The 25,471-nt window shown below is 42.5% G+C and overlaps 1 protein-coding gene across 3 annotated transcripts; it reads left to right on the top strand.

Moving 5' to 3' along the window:
- The first annotated feature begins 27 nt into the window (after positions 1 to 27).
- TTC4 (tetratricopeptide repeat domain 4) lies at positions 28 to 25,266 on the top strand. Of its 3 annotated transcripts, XM_025427739.3 has the most exons (10): positions 29 to 197; positions 1,072 to 1,189; positions 2,168 to 2,329; positions 5,927 to 6,004; positions 7,922 to 8,046; positions 17,210 to 17,296; positions 19,218 to 19,435; positions 20,266 to 20,347; positions 21,692 to 21,774; positions 24,095 to 25,266. In XM_025427739.3, exons 1-10 carry the CDS (start codon positions 87 to 89, stop codon positions 24,195 to 24,197), a joined length of 1,167 nt encoding a protein of 388 aa, XP_025283524.1. In that variant the 5' UTR covers positions 29 to 86; the 3' UTR covers positions 24,198 to 25,266. The 3 variants fall into 3 exon arrangements, with proteins under 3 accessions (XP_048966372.1, XP_048966371.1, XP_025283524.1); XM_049110415.1 differs by lacking the exon at positions 2,168 to 2,329 and having other exon boundaries at positions 28 to 197; XM_049110414.1 differs by lacking the exon at positions 17,210 to 17,296 and having other exon boundaries at positions 28 to 197.
- Positions 25,267 to 25,471: the final 205 nt, after the last annotated feature.

Genomic DNA, 25,471 nt, shown 5'->3' with positions numbered 1-25,471 from the left:
GGCGCGGCCCGGAGGACTGACGGAAGGGCGCCCGCGCTGCCCGCCGGAAGTGGCCCGGAACGCGGCGGGAGCGCCGAGCGGCCGCCATGGAGCGGCCGGAGCCGGGCGCCGCCGGCGAAGATGCCATGGACTCGTTCCTGGAAAAGTTCCAGAGCCAGCCGTACCGTGGCGGCTTCCACGAGGACCAGTGGGAGGAGGTGGGCGGCCCGGGGACGCACGCGAGTGTCGGGGCGTCGTCCGGACCCCGGGGCTGGCGAGCAGGCGCCTCCCGGACCGCCGGCCACCCGCACCCCCGAACCCCCGCACCCCCGGCTCCGCGCACCCCCGAGCCCCTGCAGCCCAGGCCCCCCGCACCTCCGGCTCTGCGCACCCCAGGACCCCACATCCCCGAGCCCCTGCACCCCAGGTCCCCCGCACCCCCGAGCCCCTGCACCCCTAGGGCCCCCCGTACCCCCGAGCCCCTGCACCACGGACCCCCCCGCACCCCTAGGCCTCCTGGACCGTCCGGCCCCCCGCACCCCAGGCCCCCCGCACCCTCGCCCCCTCCCCTCCCGCCCCTCCGGCCCCGCCAGCGGTTGGGTGGTCTCCACTGGGTGGGAGCCTTAGAAAATCTGCCTCGGGGTCTGGAGGGCGGTCTTCAGCAGCCAGTACATCTGGGGGTCCGGGTTTTAGTCAGGCAGACGAGGGACTCCTCCACGTAGTTACTTAACTTTTCTGAGCCGGTCCCCTCATGTGTACGATTTCCCTGTAACTATAGCTACAGCCTTGGAGGATTGCGGCGAAGATGAAGGGATCAGGGGTGGGGGTGGGTGTAAGGTGCCGGGAACACGGGAGCGCCTAATTAATGGTGGTCCCCACCGCCCTTGTAAGAATGTGAGAACCGAAAGGATTTCGTTAGCGATCCTTACCCTGCGCTCCCATCTTACACTGGGGAAACTGAGGCCTGGGTGGGGAAGCGAGGTAGATAATCATGGTCCGCAAATCCTGATGAGTAAGAGCATTTTGATACAGACATGGGGAAGTGGGTCTCTGTGGAAAATCGTATTCTTAAAGTTCATTCTTCACCTCCAGGAATTTGAAAAGGTCCCCCTGTTTATGAAGAAAGCGCCATCTGAAATTGATCCCAGTGCGAACCCTGACTTGGCTTGCCTCCAGTCAATGATTTTCGACGAAGAGCGGTCTCCAGAAGGTATCTTACATGAGTCTAGTATTTGCTTTGTGTCTCCATTGAATTGAGGGAAAGAGTGAGTCGGAAAGTTTCTGATAACAAGAAACAGTTACCCTGGGCTAGCTTGTCACTATTCCACATGTACCTTCTCCCCCCAATACCTACTAGATGCTAGGCTTTGGGGGTAAGGAGATGAATAAGATTGTCCTCAAAGGTCTCACGCTCCAGTGGATAGCCAGATTGTCCTGTGTGTGTGAGAAGTGCCAACGCATAGCCGTGTACTAGGTGCTGTGGGAGCACTGAGGAGGGGGACATAGGGAGTGGGCTCACAGTGGATTGGAATCTTGGACTGATTCTTAACAATTTTTTTTTTTTAATTTATTTATGATAGTCACAGAGAGAGACAGAGGCAGAGACACAGGCAGAGGGAGAAGCAGGCTCCATGCACCGGGAGCCCGACGTGGGATTCGATCCCGGGTCTCCAGGATCGCGCCCTGGGCCAAAGGCAGGCGCCAAACCGCTGCGCCACCCAGGGATCCCTGATTCTTAACAATTTTATAGACTCCAATAGGGTGAGGATAGGGGAATCGGTATTCCAGGGATAAAACATAAAGCAAAAACAGAAGATAACTTCCCCCCATTTCTTCAGTAAATAAAAAAAAAAAGTTCTTCCAGAGGTAGGATAAGTACACGCTTTTCCTTTATTCTTTTTTTTTTTTTTTTTTTTTTTTTTGGGCAAGCATCTAATTATCTACCCTGTAAGATACTTGGGATGGATTGTAGCATTAACTACACATGACTTTGTTTCTTCATGTTGATACCCAGTTTTATAGGATTTATTTTTGAGCTTGCTTTACTGGTTTCTTCTATTTGGTTTATCATATCTAATATGTGATTTAGAATATTTTTAATATTAATATTTTTAATATTTTAATTTTATTTTTAATTTTTGCCTTTACAGAAATAGGAAACAGTGATTATTTATTCTTTTCTTTGCAGAACAGGCCAAAACCTATAAGGATGAGGGCAATGACTACTTTAAAGAAAAAGAGTATAAAAAGGCAGTGATTTCATACACCGAAGGATTAAAGAAGAAATGCTCAGACCCTGATATGAATGCTGTCCTTTATACCAACCGGGCAGCAGCACAGTACTATCTAGGTAATTTATTCCATTATTTAGTGCTTTCTAAAGAACTAATGTATGGTAAAAGCCATTATAATGGCTAGTGCAGAGTTTGAGTGTCAGATGAAGAGCCTAACTTAACCAGAAAGTTAGTTCTCCAATTACTCTAATTGAACTCTGATCTTGCAGGTAGACTTGGTGAAAAGGGAAAGCAGATATATTGTATAATTCTTCTTATCTGAACCAAATGAGTGACATACCTTAATATGTGAGTTGGTATGATCTGGGACTTTTTTGTTTTAGCCTAAATGTTTCTCTCTCAATGTGTTTTTGTTTCTGGCCTTTTATCCTCTTCTTCAGGTTGCTAGAAGGATTTAAGCAATAGATATATTTATGTAGGAGTAACTATCTTAAAGGGAGAATTTTTTTCAAAGAGTACTCTGTAGAACCCTTGAAGTGAAAGATATTCTTTGGACAAGTAAAATTGGAAAGTGCTGCTGCTTTGTTGGCAATCAGTGCACATTAGTATGTTAAAGATGTTGAGATGACCTACAGCAAAGAACCTTACCCTATGATTCTTAAGTTTTGTAAGCTCCCTTTTTAAGTAACACTTATTAACATGTAGGACTATTCTGCAGATGTGACTTTGGGAAACACTGATTACTGGGAGGCATTATTGCTCATGACCAGTCTTGGTCATGTTAGACCCATGTTTATTATCACAGAGTTTAAAGAGACCTGGGGCCTCTGAGGGGCTGGTAGAGAATAAGCTTTGCTGGGATTCATCAACATTTAAGCAGAGTCTCTCTGTTACTGTAGTTTGCCCCAACTGTTGTCTCCTTTAGCATGTTCCATTATAATATTCTAAATAGTAAGAGTGGTCAACCCCCTCATTTTGCTTAGGCCCAGAGAAGGATCCTCTGATTAGTGCAAGAAGCTGGACGAGAAACCCATTTTTCTGACTTCTAGAGGAATACATTTTTTCATTCAGCAGACAAACTTTGAGTTCTTGTTCTGTGTTAGGCCCTGGCATGGCAGAGATGAGTAAGATCTGGCCTTTCCCTGAAGGAGTTGGATTCATTTCCTCATTCAATCAGTAAATATATATAAAGCGTCTACTGTGTGCTAGGCCTTGCACTGTGAACAATAGCTACATAGTTCCTTTCTTTGGGGGAACTTAAAGATTGTTATGTGCAGGGCTAATAAGACCAAAAGAAGTACCTTGTAAGAAGAAAACTGTGTGTGATGCTAGAGGAGCAGGGGCATAATAATCACAGGCATTCATGGGGATCCTTGGGTGGCTCAGTAGTTTAGCCCCTGCCTTCAGCCCAGGGCGTGATCCCTGGGGGTCTGGGATCGAGTCCCACATCGGGTTCCCTCTTCTTCTCCCTCTGCCTGTATCTCTGCCTCTCTTTCCCTCTCTCATGAATAAATAAATAAAATCTTAAAAAAAAAATCACAGCCATTCCTTAAATGAGATCTCACTGGTATAGTTTTCAGAGCACTTTCACATTTATTATCCCTCTTGACCTCATAGCAGCTATGTAAGGTAGGCAAGGTTAACAGCTTTATTCCTAGTCAGCAGAGTAAGATACCATAGTAAAGTATAGTAAATTAAGTAAACTGAACTCTGTAAGGGTACACAGTACTAGGATTAGTATGCAGAATCAGGTTGATTCAAAGTGCACTGAATGGAAGACACCTTTACCCACAGTCCCCTGGTACTGTCAGTTCCTTAGTCCTGGGTACTTTAGGTTCTGCAGTACAACTTGGCAGCATTGGGGCTTTCCCTCTGCTGGGTTAGAATTCCGTTTTCTTAGGGCTGTTAAGTCATTTAGCCATTGTTCCTTTGTTTTCTAGCTTTAAAATGTGCTCTGTGTTCTTACTTTTCTTCTCTCTGGGTTTATAACATTTTTGGGAGGAAGGGGGAGAGTAGTGGAGGTTGAGTTAAATCCTATGTTCAGTCTAGCACCCTTAACCAGAAGTCTTTAGATCTCTTTTATATACATTTTTTTCCCATCATTACCATCATTCTGTTTTTCCAATTTTGTATTCAGTTCTTTTCACTTAATTTTATAATGTAGTCAATTTCACCTGTCATTAAAAATATTTGAGTACTATTTTAATAGCTACATAAAGTTGCATCATTTGGACATAACCAGTGTTTACACAGTTGGCTTTACTGTTTTGCTATTATTGAGTATACAGCTGCTTTTAGGTTTTTAAAAATAATGCAGTAATGAACACAGTTAGTGATAAAGTTTCCCCACTAATTCTGATTATTGTTAAGGTTGAAGCCAGATTTGGCAAACTATGGCTCACAGGCCACATCTGGATCCCTGGCCTCCTGTGAGCTAAAAATGTTTTTTATATTTTTAAAGGATTATAAAACAAGAATGTATAACAGACCATATGTGGACTGTAAAGCCTAAAATATTTACTGTGTGGCCTTTTACAGAAAAGTTTTGCTGACCCTTGTGCTAGATTTTTAGAAGTGAAAATAATAGGTAAATACTAAACTGTTAAGTAATATTTATAGTATAAACTAGATAGGGAAGTTCTACCACATACCCTCTCAGTTTGGATAACAGTGTGTATGATTGCATACTTTTTTAAAAGTGCACTTACATATGTGTGTGTACATATGTCTGTATATTTAGATTGGTTTGTTTTATACAAATATATTGGTATTTTACACACTGACATTATAAATACAGAACAACCAGTTAAAACAATGTAGCACAAGCACCCTATCGTGCCTTTTATGTGCAGATCTATCTTATTCTTTTTAATGGCTGCATAATATTTAGTAATGTGGATTTACGTAGTTTATTTAATCATTACTACATTGGGGATATTTAGGGTATCATCAAGTGTTTCACAATTCACAATTTAATGCTGCAGTTAACATACTCTTACATTTATCCTTGCACAGTTGTCTAAGTATATTTTTAAGATTTTATTTATTTATTCATGAGAGACACAGAGAGAGGCAGAGACATAGGCAGAGGGAGAAGCAGGCTCCATGCAGGGAGCCCAATGTGGGATTCGATTGCGGGACTCCAGGATCACGCCCTGAGCCAAAGTTAGATGCTCAACCGCTGAGCCACCCAGGCATCCCTGTCCAGTTTTTTTTAAGGATAAGTTCTTAGAAGAATATTGTTGGGTCAGTATACACACAAGTGCATGCTAATTTGCTCTCTAATTTACCCTTAGGAGTGCCCTTTTTCCCTGTTTTCACCCAGGTGGATATTACCTGTTTTTAATTTTTACCAGTTCCATGTTAATTTTTTTTTTTAAGAAAGAACTTTCTTTTCTTTAATATCTTATTTATTTGTTCATAGAGACACAGAGAGAGAGAGGCAGAGACACAGGCAGAGGGAGAAGTAGGCTCCATGCAAACCGCTGCACCACAGGGGCTGCCCTCCATGTTAATTTTAATCTCTTCGGTCACTAGTGATGTTAAGCATCTTTTCATGAGCTTGCTACTACCCATTTATAGTTGTTCTGTGGGTTTCCAGTGTTATAGATATTCTATGACTCACTGTACAAGAATGTCTATATTTTTACACATGAAATTTTGCAAATATTCTGATCTCAATTTTGTTTTCTCTTCTATATGGTGCCTATTAGGCAATTTTCGTTCTGCTCTCAATGATGTGAAAGCTGCCAGAAAGCTAAAACCCTGCCACCTCAAAGCAATAGTAAGAGGTAAGTATTGTAGAACTACAGTAGGATTGTCCTTATGGAAAAGTTGGCACTCACTGCACCAAAAGTTGACGCATTTTAAGCTTTGATATTAAGGTGCTAAGATACTAATGAAGTCACCTTATTTTTGCAATCTTAATATTAAGTTCCCAGTCCTTACCAATAGCAACATGCCATTTTCAAAAGAATTTTCCAGAGAATAATATCCTTTATGGTTTAAGAATTTGTAGAGAAAAAAAAAGAAGAAAAGAATTTGTAGAGAAATTGAAACTCCTCATTTTAAATGAGTAATAAAATTAATTAAAATAAAGCAGTTCCAAAGCCATATTCTAATTTTTTTTTCAAATTAGCTGTTTGAAAGGCGAGATCTTCAAATGTCATGTTAATTAAGAGATAAGTTATGGGACCTTTGCTGATAACTCTGATGCTGAGATGTTCCCAGATTATATTTTCTTTTGTGGTCTGACCTTTCTATGTAATAATACTGCTTGTATTACTTTTATATTTTACCGTTTCTTTGAGAAGCTCAGAGGTGCTTTGTAAACTTTAATTTATTCATCACATATTAATCTTCCTTATATTCCCATGGATTGACTGCTTTATCATAAGCCAAATGCTTTATCAAAGTTATGCATCTTTAGATATGCATAGTTAGCGGTTGGTATACATAGATCCATCTCCCTCAGCTGTAGGGAAAGAAGGTACTATTCAAATATTGGCAAGTAAATTTAGTGTAGTCCTGTGAAATTGGCAAAAACTGGAGTCTGTAAATCTTTTTTTTTTTTTTTTATGATAGTCACAGAGAGAGAGAGAGAGAGACAGAGACACAGGCAGAGGGAGAAGCAGGCTCCATGCACCGGGAGCCCGATGCAGGATTCGATCCCGGGTCTCCAGGATCGCGCCCTGGGCCAAAGGCAGGCGCCAAACCGCTGCGCCACCCAGGGATCCCAGGAGTCTATAAATCTTTTTTTTTTAATTTATTTTTTATTTTTTATTTATTTATGATAGTCACAGAGAGAGAGAGAGAGGCAGAGACGCAGGCTCCATGCACCGGGAGCCCGATGTGGGATTCGATCCCAGGTCTCCAGGATCGCGCCCTGGGCCAAAGGCGGGCGCCAAACCGCTGCGCCACCCAGGGATCCCTGTAAATCTTGAATTGTCAGTTATACCTCAGCATGTGACCTTGGCAAGACACCCACTGTGAGTGTCAGTTTGCTCATCTCTGGAAGATGAAGTTGGATTCTGTTGACATCTAAGCCTTTACAGTTCTGATATTTGGAAATTCTGTGGAAAGTCTAAAGAGGCCAACTGGAGAAGAACAAACGTGAGAGGAGAGGTGGCTTAACCTAGAAGCTATTAGGAACAATTTATAAAAAAAAAAAAAGAACAATTTTAGAAGAGACCTAATGTCTTTGGTCTTGACACTTTTGATGAATGGCTAAGGTCAATTCTGCTCTCTATCTCTATTTAAAATACCATCTGAGATGGACTTTATTCTGATTTGCAGATGAGGAACCTGAAGCTTAGAGATGCTCAGTATTTTGTCTAATGTCTAGTTGCTAAACAACAGAGCCAGATTTCCAGCCCAGATCTGTCTGATTCCAGAGACTGTGCTCTTTGCCATTACATTGCACCCTTCCCTACTTTAAAAGCCCTTAATACCAGGGAGACTTAACAGGAGTTTTATGTTGAATGGGCCCTAGAGATCTTTCTGATCGAAGATAAAAACAATATTCCTTGTCTGGGGAATGCAGTACAAAGGGCTTTAATCAACTATTTTCCCTTCAGAATGCTGGCTGGTAGGTAGCTGGTGGAGTTTGGTGGTGGTGGTGGTTGGGTGCGTGGGGTGTTGGTTGCTGTTCAAGGACAGCTCTTTCCATGCATATTGTCCACCTTTTCTAAGGGTTCTGGGTTTTACAGGTGCCTTATGCCATCTGGAACTGAAAAACTTTGCTGAGGCTGTGAACTGGTGTGATGAAGGGCTACAGATAGATGCCAGAGAGAAGAAGCTGCTGGAAATGAGGGCTAAAGCAGACAAGTTGAAGGTTGGTTGCAGAATCAGTAGCCAGTTGGTATTTGTTACTTAGCATTAATTATTATTATTTTTTTAAAGATTTATTTATTTATTCATGAGAGACAGAAAGAGAGAGAGAGGGAGAGACATAGACAAAGCATGCACATAAGTAGGGGGAAGGGCAGGGGGAAAGGGAGAGAAGCAGACTCCCTGTTGAGCGGGGAGCCCAACTAGGGAGTCGATCCCAGGATCACGACCTGAGCCAAAGGCAGCTGCCCAACTACTGAGCCACCCAGGTGTCCCTACTTAGCATTAGTTAATATTTCTAAGATTGTGTCTTTTGGGTCATTGTAAACTTTTTCTTCTTTAAAAACAAAACCCAAAACTATTCCCTACTTTTGGAACTCTGGAGGACACAAAGAAGTAAATAAGTATTATAATGTGACAGAGGCAAGCAGGAATATATAGTATATATAAGTAGTAGTATCTAACTTGGGCCTGGATAAGGGAAGGGCAGCGATTGGGAATAGTAGATAAGGTTTGCTGAAAGTGGTGATGCTTGGTATAATCTCTTGAAGACTGAGCAAGAGTTTACTTGACTGGAGGGTTGGGGGTGGGGAGTGGAGAACATTCCAGATAGGAGAAAGCATAACCATGGGCAAGTTCTTGATAATTCTGAAACTCAGTCCCCTCTTTGAAAATAGTTATCATATAAGTTGTTATATTACTATTAAATAGCATAAAATAAATATAAAATAGTTAACATAATATATGTTATGTTATAAAAACTCAGGTTTTTATGAGGATTAAATGAGAATGTCTGGTGTGTATTGTTAGCACATTTCTTGACTTATAAGGAGTTAATTTGTGGCTGTTAGGATTTGAATAAGAAATGGCATAAAACTGCCATAATATAGTTTGTACACTATGTAAAGCTCTTGAAAAAGAGGAGGGCAATGAACAGTTAAACATTTAAACAGGTGTGCCTTGGTGGCTCAGTCAAGCATCTGACTCTTGATTTCGGCTCCGGTCATGATCTCAGAGTTCTGGGGTCTAGTCCCGTGTCAGGCTCCCTGCTCAGCAGGGAGTCTGCTTCTCTCCCTCAACCCCTGCCCTTCCCCCTACTTGTGTGCATGCTCTCTCTCTCTTAAATAATCTTTGAAAAGAAAAAAAACATTTAAACTCTTAAGCTTCTTTATAGTATTGTGTAACTCCCAGCTTCAAGACGCCTGTAACTTGATGATGAAATGTACACAATAGTGACAATGATGATAATATACCATCATTACCAAAAAATAATGTCCGGTATTTAGATAGCACTTACTGTGTATATCTTCCAGGTGCTATTTAAAGTTTTTTACTTACATGAATTCATTTAAACCGTACAACAGCCCTATAAGGTAGGAACTGTTCTAATTCACCATTCAGTAGTGAGGTAGCTAAAGCACAGAGAGATCAGGAAGCTGCCTGAGTCACACAGCTGTGATGAAGCTGGGCATCAGTAATCAAGCAGTCTGGCTCTAGAATCTATACGCTTAGTCCCTATGCAGTACCGCCTCACATGTCTAGAACTAGACTTCGAGACTTCAGGTCTCCTGATTCTTCATCTAGTTCTGTCTTCATTGCTTATACTATGGAAGGGGAAATTTTCAGTGCCAAGAGAGCCTTCAGCTCTCCCTGCAAAGGGGTAGGTTTTAGTCAGAAGTCATTCTGGTCATATCAAGTGGTTAAAAAAAAAAAAAAAAGAAAAGAAAAGGTATCTGTTGGCTGACATGGCTCAGTAACAGAATTCTGAGGCTAGGTAACGGGGTTTGGGCCAGAATTTCTAAACAGGATGTGCATAAGAGAGAATGTGTAGAGTGCTACTGTGGAAGGACATAGCCAAGCTAATCCTCAGAAAAACCCTTAGTGGACCTAAATGAAAGCTTGCAGGTCCTGTGGCAAAGCACAGTTAAAGGGAGATTTCAGGGCCCAAAAGCCTGACATTGGGTGTGGGTGACATTGCTTGCTGAGCATTGGGATTATTCTATATCTGTGTATAAGTTGACTCTGGATTCCTACATGCTTGGCTTTTGTAAGTGATGGATCTCAAAACAGCCATCAAGGCAATGAATATTACCAGAAATAAATCATGGTTTTGTTAAATGATAAAAGGGTCAGCTTATCGAGAAGATTTAGTAATTATAAATATGCATGTATCCAATAACAGAACTCCAAATGTAAGAAGCAAAAAAATGGAGGGAGACAAATCTACAAATAGGGATAGATGTCAACCTCCCTCTCTCAGTAATTGATAGAACAAGTAGATAAATCAACAAAGAGAAGTGGCATCAGCAAAAATAGCCAAATAAAGATCTGCTAAAATTCTTTGCTTCTATAGAAAGTCTATGGAAAACTGGTGAAAATGATCAGAGTCAACTTTTTTTTTTAGAGCTCTGAAATGAGCCAAAGGCTTGTAGCAGGGTGGGGTCCCTGGGTGGCTCAGCAGTTTAGCACGTGCCTTCGGCCCAGGGTGTGATCCTGGAGTCCTGGGATCAAGTCCTGTGTCAGGCTCCTTGTATGGAGCCTGCTACTCCTTCTGCTGGTGTCTCTGCCTCTCTCTCTGTGTCTCGAATGAATGAATGAATGAGTAAATAAAAATCTTTAAAAAACAAAGGCTTGTAGCAATCTGGGGAGTGTTTATTCAAGAAAAATTGCTGAACCTCTTAAGTACAGCGAACTTCATGACATTTTAACTTCCCTATTCCCATCTCCTCCCTCCCTGGTTCCACAGTAGCCTTGAAAGACTCATGGTTAAAATGAGCAGCCCAGCAGCCACCAGAAGAAGCAGATAGGGTCAGAGCTTGCTCAAAGCCCCATTCCCAGAGAACTGTCATTATTTGACCGTCTTAGTGATCTTGAAGACCATACTCATGAAGCAGATTTTTTTTTTTTAATTTTTATTTATTTATGATAGTCACACACAGAGAGAGAGAGGGGCGCAGAGACACAGGCAGAGGGAGAAGCAGGCTCCATGCACCGGGAGCCCGATGTGGGATTCGATCCTGGGTCTCCAGGATTGCGCCCTGGGCCAAAGGCAGGCGCCAAACCGCTGCGCCACCCAGGGATCCCATGAAGCAGATTTTGTTTGGAAGCAGATGAATCTTGGAGCTATCCCAGTATGGAGAGCTTTTTAGGGGTGCTGGGAAGGAGGGATGTGTCAAAAAACAATTAGAAGCAATTATTTAAGATTGTAGCTGCCTAAGATAGTGGATACTAGGATAAATAGTAGGCTTACCAGAATATTTATTTATTTATTTTTAAAAAGATTTTGTTTATTCATGAGAGACACAGAGAGAGGCAGAGATGTAGGCAGAGGGAGAAGCAGGCTCCTTACAGGGAGCCCGATGTGGGACTTGATCCCTGGACCTCAGGATCACTCCCTGAGCCAAAGGCAGACACTCAACCGCTGAGCCACCCAGTTTACCAGAATATTTAAAAGGAAAAGCTGGGGATTGAGATTCTGCAGGGGCTTTAAAAAGCTCCAACATACTCCTGGAGATCTACAATGTCACATGTGTGTCCAGAGCTATGCATGTGCTTAGGAAGGATCAAAGAAGGCCCTAAGCTCTTACCTCTGTCTGACTTGGAGGTTCTGTGAAAGCAGTAAGTTAAGGCTGAGGCTGAACTGTAAATTGTGGGTGAGTGTTGAAAGTGTGCCACAATCTGCATGTGCCCTTCAGCAAAAGAGTGGGAGACTTTTTGGCTTTAGGCATTAAGGGAAATCTGTCCAATCATTAGCTGATCACTAAACTAAGTAACTAAGGACTTTAGTGGTCACGTAAAACCAAATACAGGCTTTTTTTTTTTTAGATTTTATTTATTTATTCATGAGAGAGAGGCAGAGACATAGGCAGAGGGAGAAGCAGGCTCCACATGGGGAGCCTGACGCGGAACTCAATCCCAGGACCCCAGGATAACTGAGTCAAAGGCAGATGCTCAACTACTGAGCCACCCAGGTGTCCCTCAAATACAGGCTTTACAGAATTAGTTCAGAAAAGTAAACAATGACAGCAATATCAAATACTGCAGAGGAAAGAGAGAGAGAATCCAGTTTCCAGAGTTGCCACATAGTATTATTTTAAATGTCGGGTTTTCAATACAAAATTACAAGACGTGCAAAGAAATAAGAAAGTATGGCCGCCCATAGGCAGGAAAAAAATGAATAGAAAATGTCCCCGAAGAAGCCCAAATGTGAGATTTACAAGACAAAGTCTTTAAACCAGACTTTGAAATATGTTCTAGGAAGAAAGAAAGCAATGTCTGAAGAAGTAAAAAAAAAAAAAAGGAAAAAAATTTATATGTATATATATATATATATATATATATATGAACAAAATGTCTTACCAAATAGAGACTATCAATAAATTATGAAAAAGAATCAAATAGAAATTCTGTAGTTGAAAAGTATAATAATTGAAGTGAAAAGTTCACATATGGGCCCAAGAGTAGAACTGTGAAGATAGGTCAAATGTGATTACCCAGTGTGAGGACCAGAAAGAAGAATAAACATTAAGAGAGGGGTGTCTGGGTGGCTCAGTTCAGTTCGGTGTCTCTTGATTTCAGCTCAGGTAATGATCTCAGGATTGTGGGATTGAGCCCTGTCTATACTCATTGGAGATTCTGCTTGAGATTCTCTTCCTGTCCCTCTCTCTGCCCATCACCCCCTTTAAAGTTAAATAAATAAGTCTTTAAAAAAAAACCATAAAGATAGACTGAGGGACCTATAGAGTGCCATCAATATATTGTCATAGACATGGGAGTCCCCAGGAGAAGAGAAGGAAAAAGAGACAAAAGAATATAAGAGATAATAACTGAAAACTTCCCAGATTTGATTTAAAAAAAAAAAGTAATTTACTCTTCCACGAAGTTTAACAAACTCCAAGTAGGATATACTTGAAGAAATCTACACCCAGACACATCATAAACAAACTGTTAAAGTCAACATGAAAATATTAAAAGCATCAAGAGAGAAGAGACCTTTCACATATGAGATCCTCAATAAAAGTGACTCCTGAGAGGGTGCGTAGGTGGGTCAATTGGTTGAGCATCCAACCTTTGATTTTGGCTCAGCTCATGATCTCAGGGTTGTGAGATTGAGCCCCTTGTCAAAGGTTCCGTGCTGGGTGTGGAGCCTGCTTAAGAAATTCTCTTGCCCTCTCCCTCTGCCCTACCCCTCCCCCCCCCCCACACACACAAAAAGGTAACAGCTGATTTTTCATCAGAAGCCATAGAAGCCAAAGGGCCATGGGTTGACATTCAGAGTGCTGAAAGAAAGACTATCAACTAAGAATTCTATACCCGGCAAACCTATCCTTCAGAATTGTAGAGGAAGGGATCCCTGGGTGGCGCAGCGGTTTAGCGCCTGCCTTTGGCCCAGGGCGCGATCCTGGAGACCCGGGATCGAATCCCACATCGGGCTCCCTGCATGGAGCCTGCTTCTCCCTCTGCCTATGTCTCTGCCTCTCTCTCTCTCTCTCTCTCTCTCTCTCCCCTCTCTGTGTGTGACTATCATGAATAAATAAATAAAATCTTTAAAAAAAATTGTAGAGGAAAAGTACAACTCTTTAGTTGCAAATCATATGATCTTGTATATAGAAAATCCTAAGGAATCCACTAAAAAAGCTATTAGAACTAATACAGATCAGTAAGCTGGTAGGATACAGTAATATACAAAACCCAATTCTATAGACTTGGAGAATGTTCCAAATATGAAAACAATTCTATTTACAATAGCATTAAAAAGAATAAAATACTTAGACATAAATTTAACAGAAGTAGCAGAAATCTTATTTGAAAATACATTGTTTAAAGAGATTCAATCTAAAAAAAAAAAATGGGAAGACATCCACTGATCAGATGTTAATATTGTAAAGGTGACAGTGCTCCCCAAATTGGTGTACAGATTCCACTCCGCCTGCAGCAAATTTCCAATTGGCTGCTTTGCAAAATATTGACCAACTGATTCTAATATTCATATGTAAATTCAAGGGACCCAGAATAGCCAAAACCATAAGAAAAAAATTTTTTTAAGGTTTTATTCATTCATGAGAGATACAGAGATAGGCAGAGGGAGAAGCAGGCTTGAGACTCGATCCCAGGTCTGGGATCATGCCTTGGGCTGAAGGCAGATAGATCTCAACCGCTGAGCTACCCAAGGGTCCCTTAAAAAAAATTTAAAGTTAGAGGACTTATACTTCCTAATATTTTTTTTTTTTTTTTTTTTTTTACTTCCTAATTTCAAATCTTACTACAGAGCTATAGTAATCAAGACATTATGGTACTGGCAGAACGGGATAGATTTATAGATCAGTGTAATAGAATTGAGAGCTAGAAAATAAATCCTCACATCTATAGACAATTGATTCCCAACAAGGGTGCCCAGACCATTCATGGGGGGAAGGAATAGTGTTTTGCATATCCACATGACAAGCATGAATATGGACCCCAACCTCATACTATATACAAAATGAATCACAGACCTAAATGGAGGAGGTGATGGTTTTAGACAGGTGATTTTTTTTTTTTTTTTAGATAGAGGCACAGTACAGTGAATATATGAAATGCCAATGAATTGTGTATTTTAAAATGGTTAATATGTCATGTGAATTTTACCTCAAAAAATTAAAAATATGTATAAGCCATAAAAAACAGGATTATTGGTAAAGATAAATTTTGTTTCATAACTATTGTTATAGGACTTAGTCAAAACTAAAAAACTTGTTAGAAGTAAAAGGCAAGCCATGGAATTGGAGAAAATATTTGTAATGCATCTATATCCAGAATACATAAAGAAATGTATTCACTCTGAAAAAATGTTAAATATGGCAAAAGAAACAAACAGGCAGGGTGCCTGAGTGGCTCGTGGCTCAGTCAGTTTAAACATCTGACTCTTGTTGGGGATCCCTGGATGGCTCAGCGGTTTAGTGCCTGCCTTCAGCCCAGGGCGTGGTCCTGGAGTCCCAGGATCAAGTCCCGCGTCGGGCTTCCTGCATGGGGCCTGCTTTTCCCTCTGCCTGTGTCTCAGCCTCTCTCTCTCTGTGTCTCTCATGAATGAATAAATAAAATCTTAAAAAAAAAAAAAAAAATCCGACTCTTGTTTCTGGCTCAGGTCATGATATCAGTGTCCGGGATCGAGGCCTGCAATGGGCTCTGTGCTCAGTGTGGATGGAGTCTGCTGGAGGATTCTCTCACTCCCTCTTCTCTTCCCCCTGCTTGTTTACTCTCTCTCTCTCTCTCTCTGAAAGAAATAAATGTTAAAAATGACAGGCACTTCTGAAAAGAAGATTTACGATAAGCATGTGAAAATATGCACAGTATCAGTTATTGGGGAAAAGCAAATTAAACCTCAGTGGGATTCCAGTTCACGAGACAGACAATACCAAGTGTTGGTGAAGAGGTGGAGCACCTGAAGCTCTGATCCACTGCCAGTGGGATATAAAATGGTACAACTACTTTGGAAATCAGTTTTGCAGTTTCATACACCTATCCTGTGACCCAGCAGTTGCACTCTGAGGTGTTTACCTAAGAGAAATGAAAACACGCTCATAAAAAGACTTGTCTAAGAATGGTCACAGCCTGTTTCATTCATAGTAATCCAGAAACCACTCTTGTGTCCAGCAACAGGAAGGAGAGAAGCAAAATGTGATACTCATACAATGGAATATTACTTGGTAATGGGATGGGAGGAAGACTGACAGCAAAGGGGCATGAGGAAACTTTCTAGGGGATAGAAATGTCTGTCTTATTGAGGTGTTGGGTACTCAAGGTATATCTTTGTCTAAACTCATTGAACTATACACTTAAAATAGTAAATTATTACCTCAACAAAGTTGACTTTTTTTTTTTTTTTTTTAATTAAAGTGCAGCAAACTCCACAGTTCAGGGCTCCTCTGACCTGGTGGTCATTTTACTTTATGTAGCTGGCAAGACTCCATACGAGACTTCATAAGCCACATCACTCACATGTATCCTGTAAATCAGAGTAAAAACATGGGACAGAGTCTGCATCATCCTTGATCATTCTCTAATATGGACCAGACAGTGGTTGGAGGTAGCTCAACTGTGAAAGCAGAATTGGACATAGTTTTTAGTGGTATCTGTGGGGTGGAGGACTCTGGATGGTGCACTCAGACTTCCTAACAGTAGAAAGGAGCTTTGCAGCTCTGTTGGCAGACTATATTGGAGAAGGAATGGACAAGAGTTATCAGCCCTTTTCTCCCTGAAAGGGTAGACTATGTTCACAAGAAAAAAAAAAAAGATCTGTGTTAACTTGTTGTGGGGCTTTTGTGGAGAGGATGAGGGATGGTTGGTACTCTATTTTAGATCAGGTCAGCAAACTGACCCCAGGCAGAATCCAACCTGTGGCCTGTTTTTCTGCATTCTGTGAACTAGAGATGTTTTTCACATTTTTGAAGAGTTACAAACAACTAACAAAAGTAGATAATATGTGACAGAGAGCATACGTGGTCTGCAAAGCCTAAAATACTAATATCTGGCCCTTTACAGAAAAATTTGCTGACTTCTGTTAATCTACGATCCTGAGGAAAAAAGCAGAATCAGCTGGTTTGGGGCAGATTTGCAGGAAAGGAAATCTAAATTATACTTCTGTCAGATTAAGTAGACTCATGATTTTCTCTCATGGATTATAATCAGGCAAAGGGCAAAGCCTCTGATGAGTTCTTGTCCTGGGTTTTTCCAATGCTTCCTATATTCCAGCCATCCCAGATAAGTTGAAATACCCCATAGACCCTGATGTCAGTCCCTCTACCGAGAATGCTCTTTCTCCATCATCTGGGAGGATGTTTTGTGTCCTTCTAAACCTCCTTGGTGGGAAAGAAGACATCACTCTGTGTTTCACAGCACTGGACTCACATTGCCTGGGTAATGCCGAACCGACATTTCACTTGTTGTCCCCCCTCAGTAGACTGTGAGCTCCGTGGGTATGGGAACTGTAGATTTTAAAATTTCTGCTGCCACCTGTCCTGGCACCAGACATGTGCTTTTAAAATATTAATTGAATTGAATCAGGCCACTGATACTGCTTGACACAGGAGACTGGGTTAGACAGATACTGGAGATAGTAAGATGCAGGCTGGAGTGACAGAAGAGGAAGCAAGCTCCCTAGAGCTGATGGATCTGGATTTAATTTTTAGAGAACTGAGCAGAGGGATATCAGGAAAGCAAAGCTGAAAGAAAAGAAGGAGCAGAATGAGAACGAGGCTCTACTCCAGGCCATCAAGGTGAGTTCTCAAACCTCAGGCCCATATGGTCTTGTTAAATCCACTAATCCTCAAGCTTGTTGGGATCCTTTACCTGAATGAATTTGTTCATTTTCTCTCTGCTTCGGTGAAGCAGTATGCTGAAGGGGCTCTGGAGTCAGAGCCCCTGGGTTCAGTCCATTTTCCTGCTTGTGTACATATGTTGATCTCAGGTAAGCTACACTGAACAGCTGCTGTGGGTTAAGCATTATTTAATATTTGCAGTGGCCTTCTGAGGTAGATCTTCTAGTGTCCTGATTTACTAGATGGTGATAATGGTCTTGGGGAGGTGAAGAAACCTCACACAGCTAATGTGTATCAGAGCCAGGTCCTTGCTGTTAGCCACTGTATCCTGAGAAAGTCTGAATTTTAGGATGTTGCTTCTTTAACCCTAACAACAAATTCAACCCTGTCCTTTCTTCTGTGCATTTTAAATGGATGTATTCTGACCCAAATCTTGTTTTTACCTGGATACCCAGCAAGTCATCTGTGGAGCTTTGGCTTGCTTGGTCTTCACATAGGAGAGGACACTTGCCTTGAGATTGTGGACTAGGCTCTAGGTGTCATTCTTTGTTGAGTTAAATTATACACCATTTAAATTACTTGTTGACTTTGAGAACTTTACTAACATGCATTCCACTAGTTCCTCCCATAGCAAGCAATCTGTTAACACCTGTTAACAGATTAAACAGGTTGGAATACTCCAGATTCTCTAGCTAATCCTCATTCACAGTGAGGGATTTGGTCATTTTCTAAAATGTAGAATATTGGAATGCCCAGACATTTACATACAGACTTGATTTTGGCTCCCTCTTTAGTCTGACCCTGCATCTCAGGCTTCAGTGAATGTACAAATTACTCCAACAGTCGTATACACAGAACTGTATTTTACCAACAGTTTAAAGCAGGGGTCAGGAGACTGCAACCAGTGGATTACAGCCCTGCCTCTTTGTTTATGTGTTACTTGTGGTTATTTTCACGCTGTAGTGGCAGTTGAGTAGTTAATTTCAACAGAGACCATTTGGCTCACAAAGCCTAAAATATTTCTGTATGACCCTTTAAGGAAAAGTTTGCCAACCCTATTTAGGGGATATCAAAAGTAATTTTGGGGTGCCTGGGTGGCTCAGTCTGCCTTCCGGCTCAGATCATGATCTCAGGGTCCTGGGGATCGAGTCTCGGATCAGGCTTTCTGCTCAGCATGACGTCTGTTTCTCCCTCTGCCCTTCTCTCCTGCTTGTGATCTCTCTCAAATAAAGTCTTAAAAAAAAAAAAAAGTACTTTTGATTGCAAAATCTATTTTGCGATAATTTTGATTGCTAGCCTTCACACACATATATAAAGGGGCAGCTCTTCTATTCAGACCTTTGATTTATCTTTATTTCCATGAGATAGTCAAGATAGGTCAATGTGCATTATTTTTAGTATTCCATGACCTAGCTAAACCAGCACACAAAATATATATTCTTTTCTGTGCCTTTGCATATATTGTTCCTTGGGGATGGACTGCCCTTCCACCGCCCCCGCCAACTTCTCTGCCTTTCATAATCATTGCTTAGGGCCCAGCATTCTGAAGTCATCTTCAGCCCCCAATTAATTGAATTAATTATCAGTGGTTTGTACTTCTGTAGCTCCACTTCTTACCTCGTGTTGTACTTATCCCCATAGCTCTTTGCCCACTAGACCATGAGCCAAGTCTTGAGGGCAGGAACCATGTCTAGCTTGTCTCTGTTGACACAGGGTCCAGCATGTGATAGATGCCTGCTGAAGATGAGTTATCCCTGCTGTGCTAGGCCTCAGGGGTAATGAAGAGGAATTGTATAGAGCTGGCCCTTGGGGGACTCACAGGTTGGTGGTTTCCTTGCTGTTGAAGGTTTGTGTGTGTGTATTTCTGTTTTTAATCCAGGCTAGGAACATCAGGCTAGTCTCTGAAGCTGTCGGTCAGGATGAAGATTCAGACTCAGAAGGTCTAGGTGAGATTTTCCTGGATGGGCTCAGCTCAGACAACCCCTATGGAGCCAGGCTGAATGTAGATGAGCAGGGCAGGTTAAGCTGGCCCGTGCTCTTTCTATACCCGGAACATGCCCAATCGGATTTCATCTCTGCTTTTCACGAGGACTCCAGGTACTTATTTGCCCAAGAGCCCCCTGTTCTTGCTGGCATGCTCTTTCCTTGCTATCTTGGCAGGAGGAACAAGTGGATGTTTAATTGAGGAGGGAGGGAAATAGAGGGTTAATGGTCTGGTTTGGCATAATCTCTATCCTGGAGCTGATTTCTCCCTTCACTAACTATATAACTAGCTTTGCAGTGACAGATACAAGTCCCATCATCATCCTGACTAGGTTAGTAAGTAGAGCACCACAATATTGTTTGTGCACTGATACTTGTCTGTGGTAAGATATGAAGTCATTCTAGGTAGTATATGCAGAGTAATTGTGTATTTATTAGAAAAGATATAACTAGCAATTTTATTTTTTTTCCATGATTTTTTTTAAGATTTTATTTATTTATTCATGAGAATACACAGAGAGGAGAGAAAGAGAGGCAGAGGGAGAAGCAGGCTCCATGCAGGGAGCCTGACGTGGGACTTGATCCAGGGTCTCCAGGATCACGCCCTGAGCTGTAGGCGGCACTAAACCGCTAAGCCACCGGGGCTGCCCTAACTAGCAATTTTAATTTGTGATCTCATAGGGCTAATGCTTTAAATGTGACTGAATGTAAGGAATGTTGAGTCTGAGTCAGTTTAAAGAAAATTACTGTGTCATAACAGGACAAGTAATACACATACACATTTTGGCTTAAGCCAGAGGGTTTTGGCTCACAATGGCTTAGGCCTACATTTCATGTTTTATACATTTTTTTTAATCTCTTTCTGGATGGGTGTCCAGGTACTGTGATGTAGGAAAATAGATCTTGAGTTATTGATACCCAGAAAGTACATGTTATGTCCTTAGGTTTATTGATCATCTAATGGTGATGTTTGGTGAAACGCCCTCTTGGGACTTAGAACGAAAATACTGCCCTGACAATTTAGAGGTAAGAGATGTTTTACCTTGTTCCTAGTTGGGATTTAAAAAATTTTTTTAAATTAAAAAATTTTTTTAAAATTTCATTATTATTATTTTCTGCTGGGAAGTTGGTTGGGGGGTAAGTTTTTATTGCCTTTAAAAAAAAATTGTGTCAAACTGTATAGAACATAAAATTTACTGTTTGAATCATTTTTAAGTGCCTGCTTCCCTAGCATTAAGTACATCCACATGGTGGTGGGGATGGTTGCACAATCTATCTCCACTTCATCATCCCAGACTGAAACTCTACACCCCTGAAACAGTAACCCTGTATCCTCCTCTCCCTCCAGGCCTTGGCAACCACCATTCTACCTCTTCTATGAATGTGACTACTCTAGGAATCTTCTATAAGTGGAGCTGCATACCATTTGTCCTTTTGTGTCTGGCTTATTTCATTGAGCCTGATGTTCATCCATATTGTAACTTGTGTCAGAAATTTCTTTCCTTTTTAAGGCTAATATTCCATTGTTAGGATCTTTGTTTTCCTTTTCTAAATCACAGCTCATAGAACAAAGACTTTGTCTTCTAATTTCCATTTGAGAGTAAGAGTCCAATTGATGTCCCATTGCCCCTGAATACTAACTACAGTGTCGGTTTCCTACAAACAAGGATATTTTCCTTTATAATCGCAACCAGCTATCAAAATTAGGAAATTAGCTTTGATACACTAGTACCATCTAATTCTCAGACGCCCCTGTATCAACTGTCCCCACACAAGGACACCCTTCTTACCACATGGGCTCTGACACCTCATCTATCCTACAAGGTAGCCCTTATCACTTGGCTTAGGCTGTCGGGCTCCCAGCAAGGCTGCTCTCCACTGGTTGGGTTCTGACACCCCACACTCCCTGCCAGCCCTCCTGTACAGACATCTTCCTTACACTGCAGGGGCTTTGACACCCATGTAGGGCCATCCTCTGTGGACATCCTTCTCATCCTCCTCGGCCTCTTCCTCTCCTTTGGGCCACCATGGCCACCATGGTTTTCTTTCCTACATCTAGGGGTCTGAATTGCTAGGGAAAGGCTCACAGGCCTTGAATTTTAGCTCCTCTGTTTGCTACCTGGGTGTCACTGGTGAGTTATTTCCCTTCTCTGAGCTTTGGTTCTATCTTTGGAAAATGGAGCTGATAATGCCTTTCTTACTGTTATGAGCGAGGACTGAGTGCTTTATAGCCCCCAACTCTATAAAGGAGTCACTCAGCTAATAATAGTTGCCATCTCTTTAGCTTTTCCCTAGACTTGGCCTCACCATGCCTATTGCTCTGGGGCCCTGTATTTGTGTCTCATTCCCACTCCTGTATTACTCTTGCAGGTCTATTTTGAGGATGAAGACGGGACAGAACTCTACCGGGTACCTCCCAAGAGCACCCTGCTACAGGTGCTCCAGCACCCCAGGTGAGCCACTTTCATGAGGCTGAGTAGACCAGGGAAGCTGCTCAGGCACCATCCCTGGGAAATAGCCAGCTTCTCACCCCACTGCTGATGGATGGCCTTATACTCCTCTCCCTTCTGCCCTGGACACACAACTGTGAGATGGCAACCATGGGGCCTGGCCCAGGTCATTGGCCACACAGACTGCAGTATGACTGAGATCAGTGCACTGTAGCCAGCGTACCCTCAGACTGGGAGAAGTGAATGGAGCTGGTCTGAGCAGGGACAAGCTGCCTGGCTTTTAATTTTTTTCTTTTTTTTTTTTAATTTTTTATTTACTTATGACAGTCATACAGAGAGAGAGAGGCAGAGACATAGGCAGAGGGAGAAGCAGGCTCCATGCACCAGGAGCCCGATGTGGGATTTGATCCCGGGTCTCCAGGATCGCGCCCTGGGCCAAAGGCAGGCGCTAAACCGCTGCGCCACCCAGGGATCCCTGCCTGGCTTTTATACCTGAGAACAGCAGGGTTGGTACTCCTCTTCCTCATTGTGCCTGGGTCCCCTGAAACTATTTTATGGAAAGAATACTGGTTTGTGAAGTCAGATGCCATCATTTACTGGCTGTGTGACTATAAGCACATACTGCCCCCCACCCCCGGGGAGGTATCCTCATCTTGAGGATGGGAATACTAATTCTTGCCTACGTTTTTCTCAGGTATTTGAGAGCCAGCAAGAGAGTCAAAATACTTTTGTTAACTGTAAAGGGCAGTCTTGTTGTAAGAGTGCATCTTTGCTAATAGCCATGGCAGTCAGTTGGATTTGGCTTTTGTCTCTTTGTTCAGCTTTGAGGTAGTCCTGGGCTGTAAGGGAATACCCTCGGTAGATTTGTAAGTTGACTCCTGGACTATCTTTCCGTAAGCTTTGAGCAAAGCAAATGTTCTTCCATTTAGGCTAAAGGAGCCCGATGTGTTGGGCGTAGGGTGGTTGGGCAGGGTAGGAAAGAGGCTGGAGAGCTGGCATGAAGGCCTTGAATGCTCTGCTCAGGAGCATACTTTATCCTGATAGTGGTATATAGAGCCACAGAGGATGTGTAGGTAAAATTTAGAGTAGTATACAGGTCTTAAATATACTAGTTGATGGTGAAAGATTGCAGATGGGAATTGGTGATGTGGTGACTGATTTGGTAGGGGGTCCAGCTGGTCTTGATGCTTCTGCTTTGGCTTGGTAGGCAGGAGGTGAAGATTTCTTCAGATATGATTGATGACTTCTCTTAGTATTTTCTGGCACTAAACTCCCTTCTAGTTTATAGGCACATTTTTAGCTACTCATTTTTTCCACTAGCAAATTATTACCAGTTCTTTAAAGACCTAAGGTCCACTCTCTGCATCTCCAAAAAATGGGGGAGAAATCTAAACAGAAAGCAGATCTGTGAAGGAAAACCAATTTCATGCTTCTCAGAAAATGTAAATGCTGTTGGAAATGTTTACTTTTTACAAGACCAGTGCTCTAACCCCTGAGCTACGGAACCAAATGTTTACGTTTTAAATGACTGGCATAGGCAAGAGGCTACCCAGGACAGGTTTCTGGCAACTTCAGACCTTGAACTGGGTAGAGCAAAGATGTAGGCCCCTCTGTCTCCAGATCCAAACACATTGGGTAATGCTAACCCTCAATCTGGGAGGCCAAGGCCTTGCCCCACTCCCCACCAGACCCTACTCTGCTTGCTCTATGCCCCAACAACAGCAAATGCAATCTGCCCCTCCTCACTTTAGTTCACTTTAGTTCTCCCGTGCCCCATCACTACCTGTATTCTAAATAAAGTCAAGATGGACATGACATTTTCCAGGAAGCTTTTCCTGATTCCCCTTTCCCATAGAGGGAAGCATGCCCTTTGGGCTAATGCTGTACCTCACTAATGCTTCTGCGATTGTTTTGCTGTCGTTATTTATCCCCTTCCCCTCAGGACTTGAAAGTAGGGATGATGGTTTTTGTTTTCAGCACAGGTCCCAAGTTACCCTGGGCATGCACTGTTGAATGAATGAATGAATGCAAGCAAGCAAGCAAGCAAGCAAGCAAACGTGTTCTTATAGTTTGATTCTGTGTTTAGCCACAGGCATACATGATGCTAGAGGACTGGCCCAAATGTTCTGGCTAGGTCGTAAGAGGGAGAGGGTCATGCTAATTTCCCAGATATGTAAATAAACAAATAAATGTGCTAACCTTGCATTTTAATGTTGACTCGCGTCCAGAGGTTCACCTGGACCTTGAATGTTGTTGCGAAGGTACATGGATGATTAAGACTGCAATTCAATTAACCCACTCTTTTCTGTTGTCTTCACTACAGGTACTTGGTAAAAGCCCTGACACCAGCATTTTTGGTCTGTGTAGGATCCTCTACTTTTTGTAGGAATTATCTCCAAGGGAGAAAGGTGCACCAGGTAAAGTGACCAAGCCAGGCTATGGGAGCCAGGCCTCCTGGCTCCTTCCCTCACTCTATTCTGCCTGGAATCCAGCGTACTTGAGTCAGCTGAGACTTACACTTTATTTCTCCCACCCTGGGGACAGTCCTTCTATGCATCGTGGTGGGGGTCAGAGCTGCTGACTTCCCTGAACTACATTACAGTCTCTCTGGTCATTGTTGCCAGTGCTCCAGCCGGTCTTCACTCTCCTTTGTTGATAAAAAAAACTCTGCACCTTGGTCATGACATCCTTGGACTCACTGTGAGCTGTGTTACCACCAGCCTCCATCCCTGAAGGGACCATGTTAGAGTACACAGCAGCTGACCTGAGGAAGTGTACTGGCCTATGGATGCTGACAAATGCCCTGGTTCTGGACCTTTGTGGCGGTAGAGGCCTCAGGAAAGCTACCCCTCAAACCACACATGTAATTTTAAGACATTCAGGCTGAGGGACTCCAGCCTCCAGGTATCTCACAAGCAGAGAGGCTTACTTTATGGGGAGCTTGTAGACCCTTGGAGTGAGAAGAGGTCAAGAAATCTGACTCCTGCATTCTGCATCCATGAAGATCTACAAACCAGGTTCCTGCAGAACCCCTAAAAAGTTTACCAGTTTTCTTGATCTGTGCAGTAGGGTATACTGACAGACTTGGATGGTGGACTCTTGAGTTCCTCTCCAGTTTTCACATTTTAGGATTTTTGTGCCTTTTAAAAATCTGGCAGTTGAGTTGTCTTAGGTTATATATTTGTCTGCAGCTGCAGCTCCTAGAGGCTAGTATACATCCTTATCTGTAGCCACAGGACTGTTTGCAGCACCCACTCCATTCCCCAGGGCAGGCAGAGGGATGTGGGTGGACATGTCCAGACAGAGGTTTGGAGGGCATTGGGTGGTAAGTTCATGTTCTTTTCCTTCTGCCATGAGAACATATTTCCCAGCTGGTGGCTGTTTCATCAGCCTGGGTGCCAGAATGGTAAGACACTTGGGGCAGGGCTGAGGGAGCTGGCCTGCAGCCATTGATTGTAACATGAATGAGAAATAAATGTTTGTTGTAGTCATAAATACTGAGATTTGGGGGTTGTTACTATAGCAATGCTAACTAATACATCATTAAACTGAAACCAGCTGCTATCCTTAAGATCAACGGCCTTTGAAAGGCAATTTGCTGTGGAATATTTACAAAGAACCATGCAGCGTCCCTGCATGTGGCATGTGGCCGGGAAGCTGAAGTCCAGCTTCCACCCTTGCCCTGGCTTAGGCCACACTG

The sequence above is a fragment of the Canis lupus genome, chromosome 5, assembly GCF_003254725.2.
Source record: "Canis lupus dingo isolate Sandy chromosome 5, ASM325472v2, whole genome shotgun sequence".
Classification (NCBI taxonomy): domain Eukaryota; kingdom Metazoa; phylum Chordata; class Mammalia; order Carnivora; family Canidae; genus Canis; species Canis lupus.
This window is presented reverse-complemented; position numbering and strand designations above follow the sequence as displayed.

Coding starts and splice junctions, on each gene's coding strand:
- TTC4 (XM_025427739.3), top strand. CDS start 87: ATGGAGCGGCCGGAGCCGGGCGCCGCCGGCGAAGATGCCATGGACTCG. Junction 1,190..2,167: donor CGAAGAGCGGTCTCCAGAAG/GTATCTTACATG, acceptor TTTTCTTTGCAG/AACAGGCCAAAACCTATAAG. Junction 21,775..24,094: donor CAGGTGCTCCAGCACCCCAG/GTGAGCCACTTT, acceptor TCTTCACTACAG/GTACTTGGTAAAAGCCCTGA.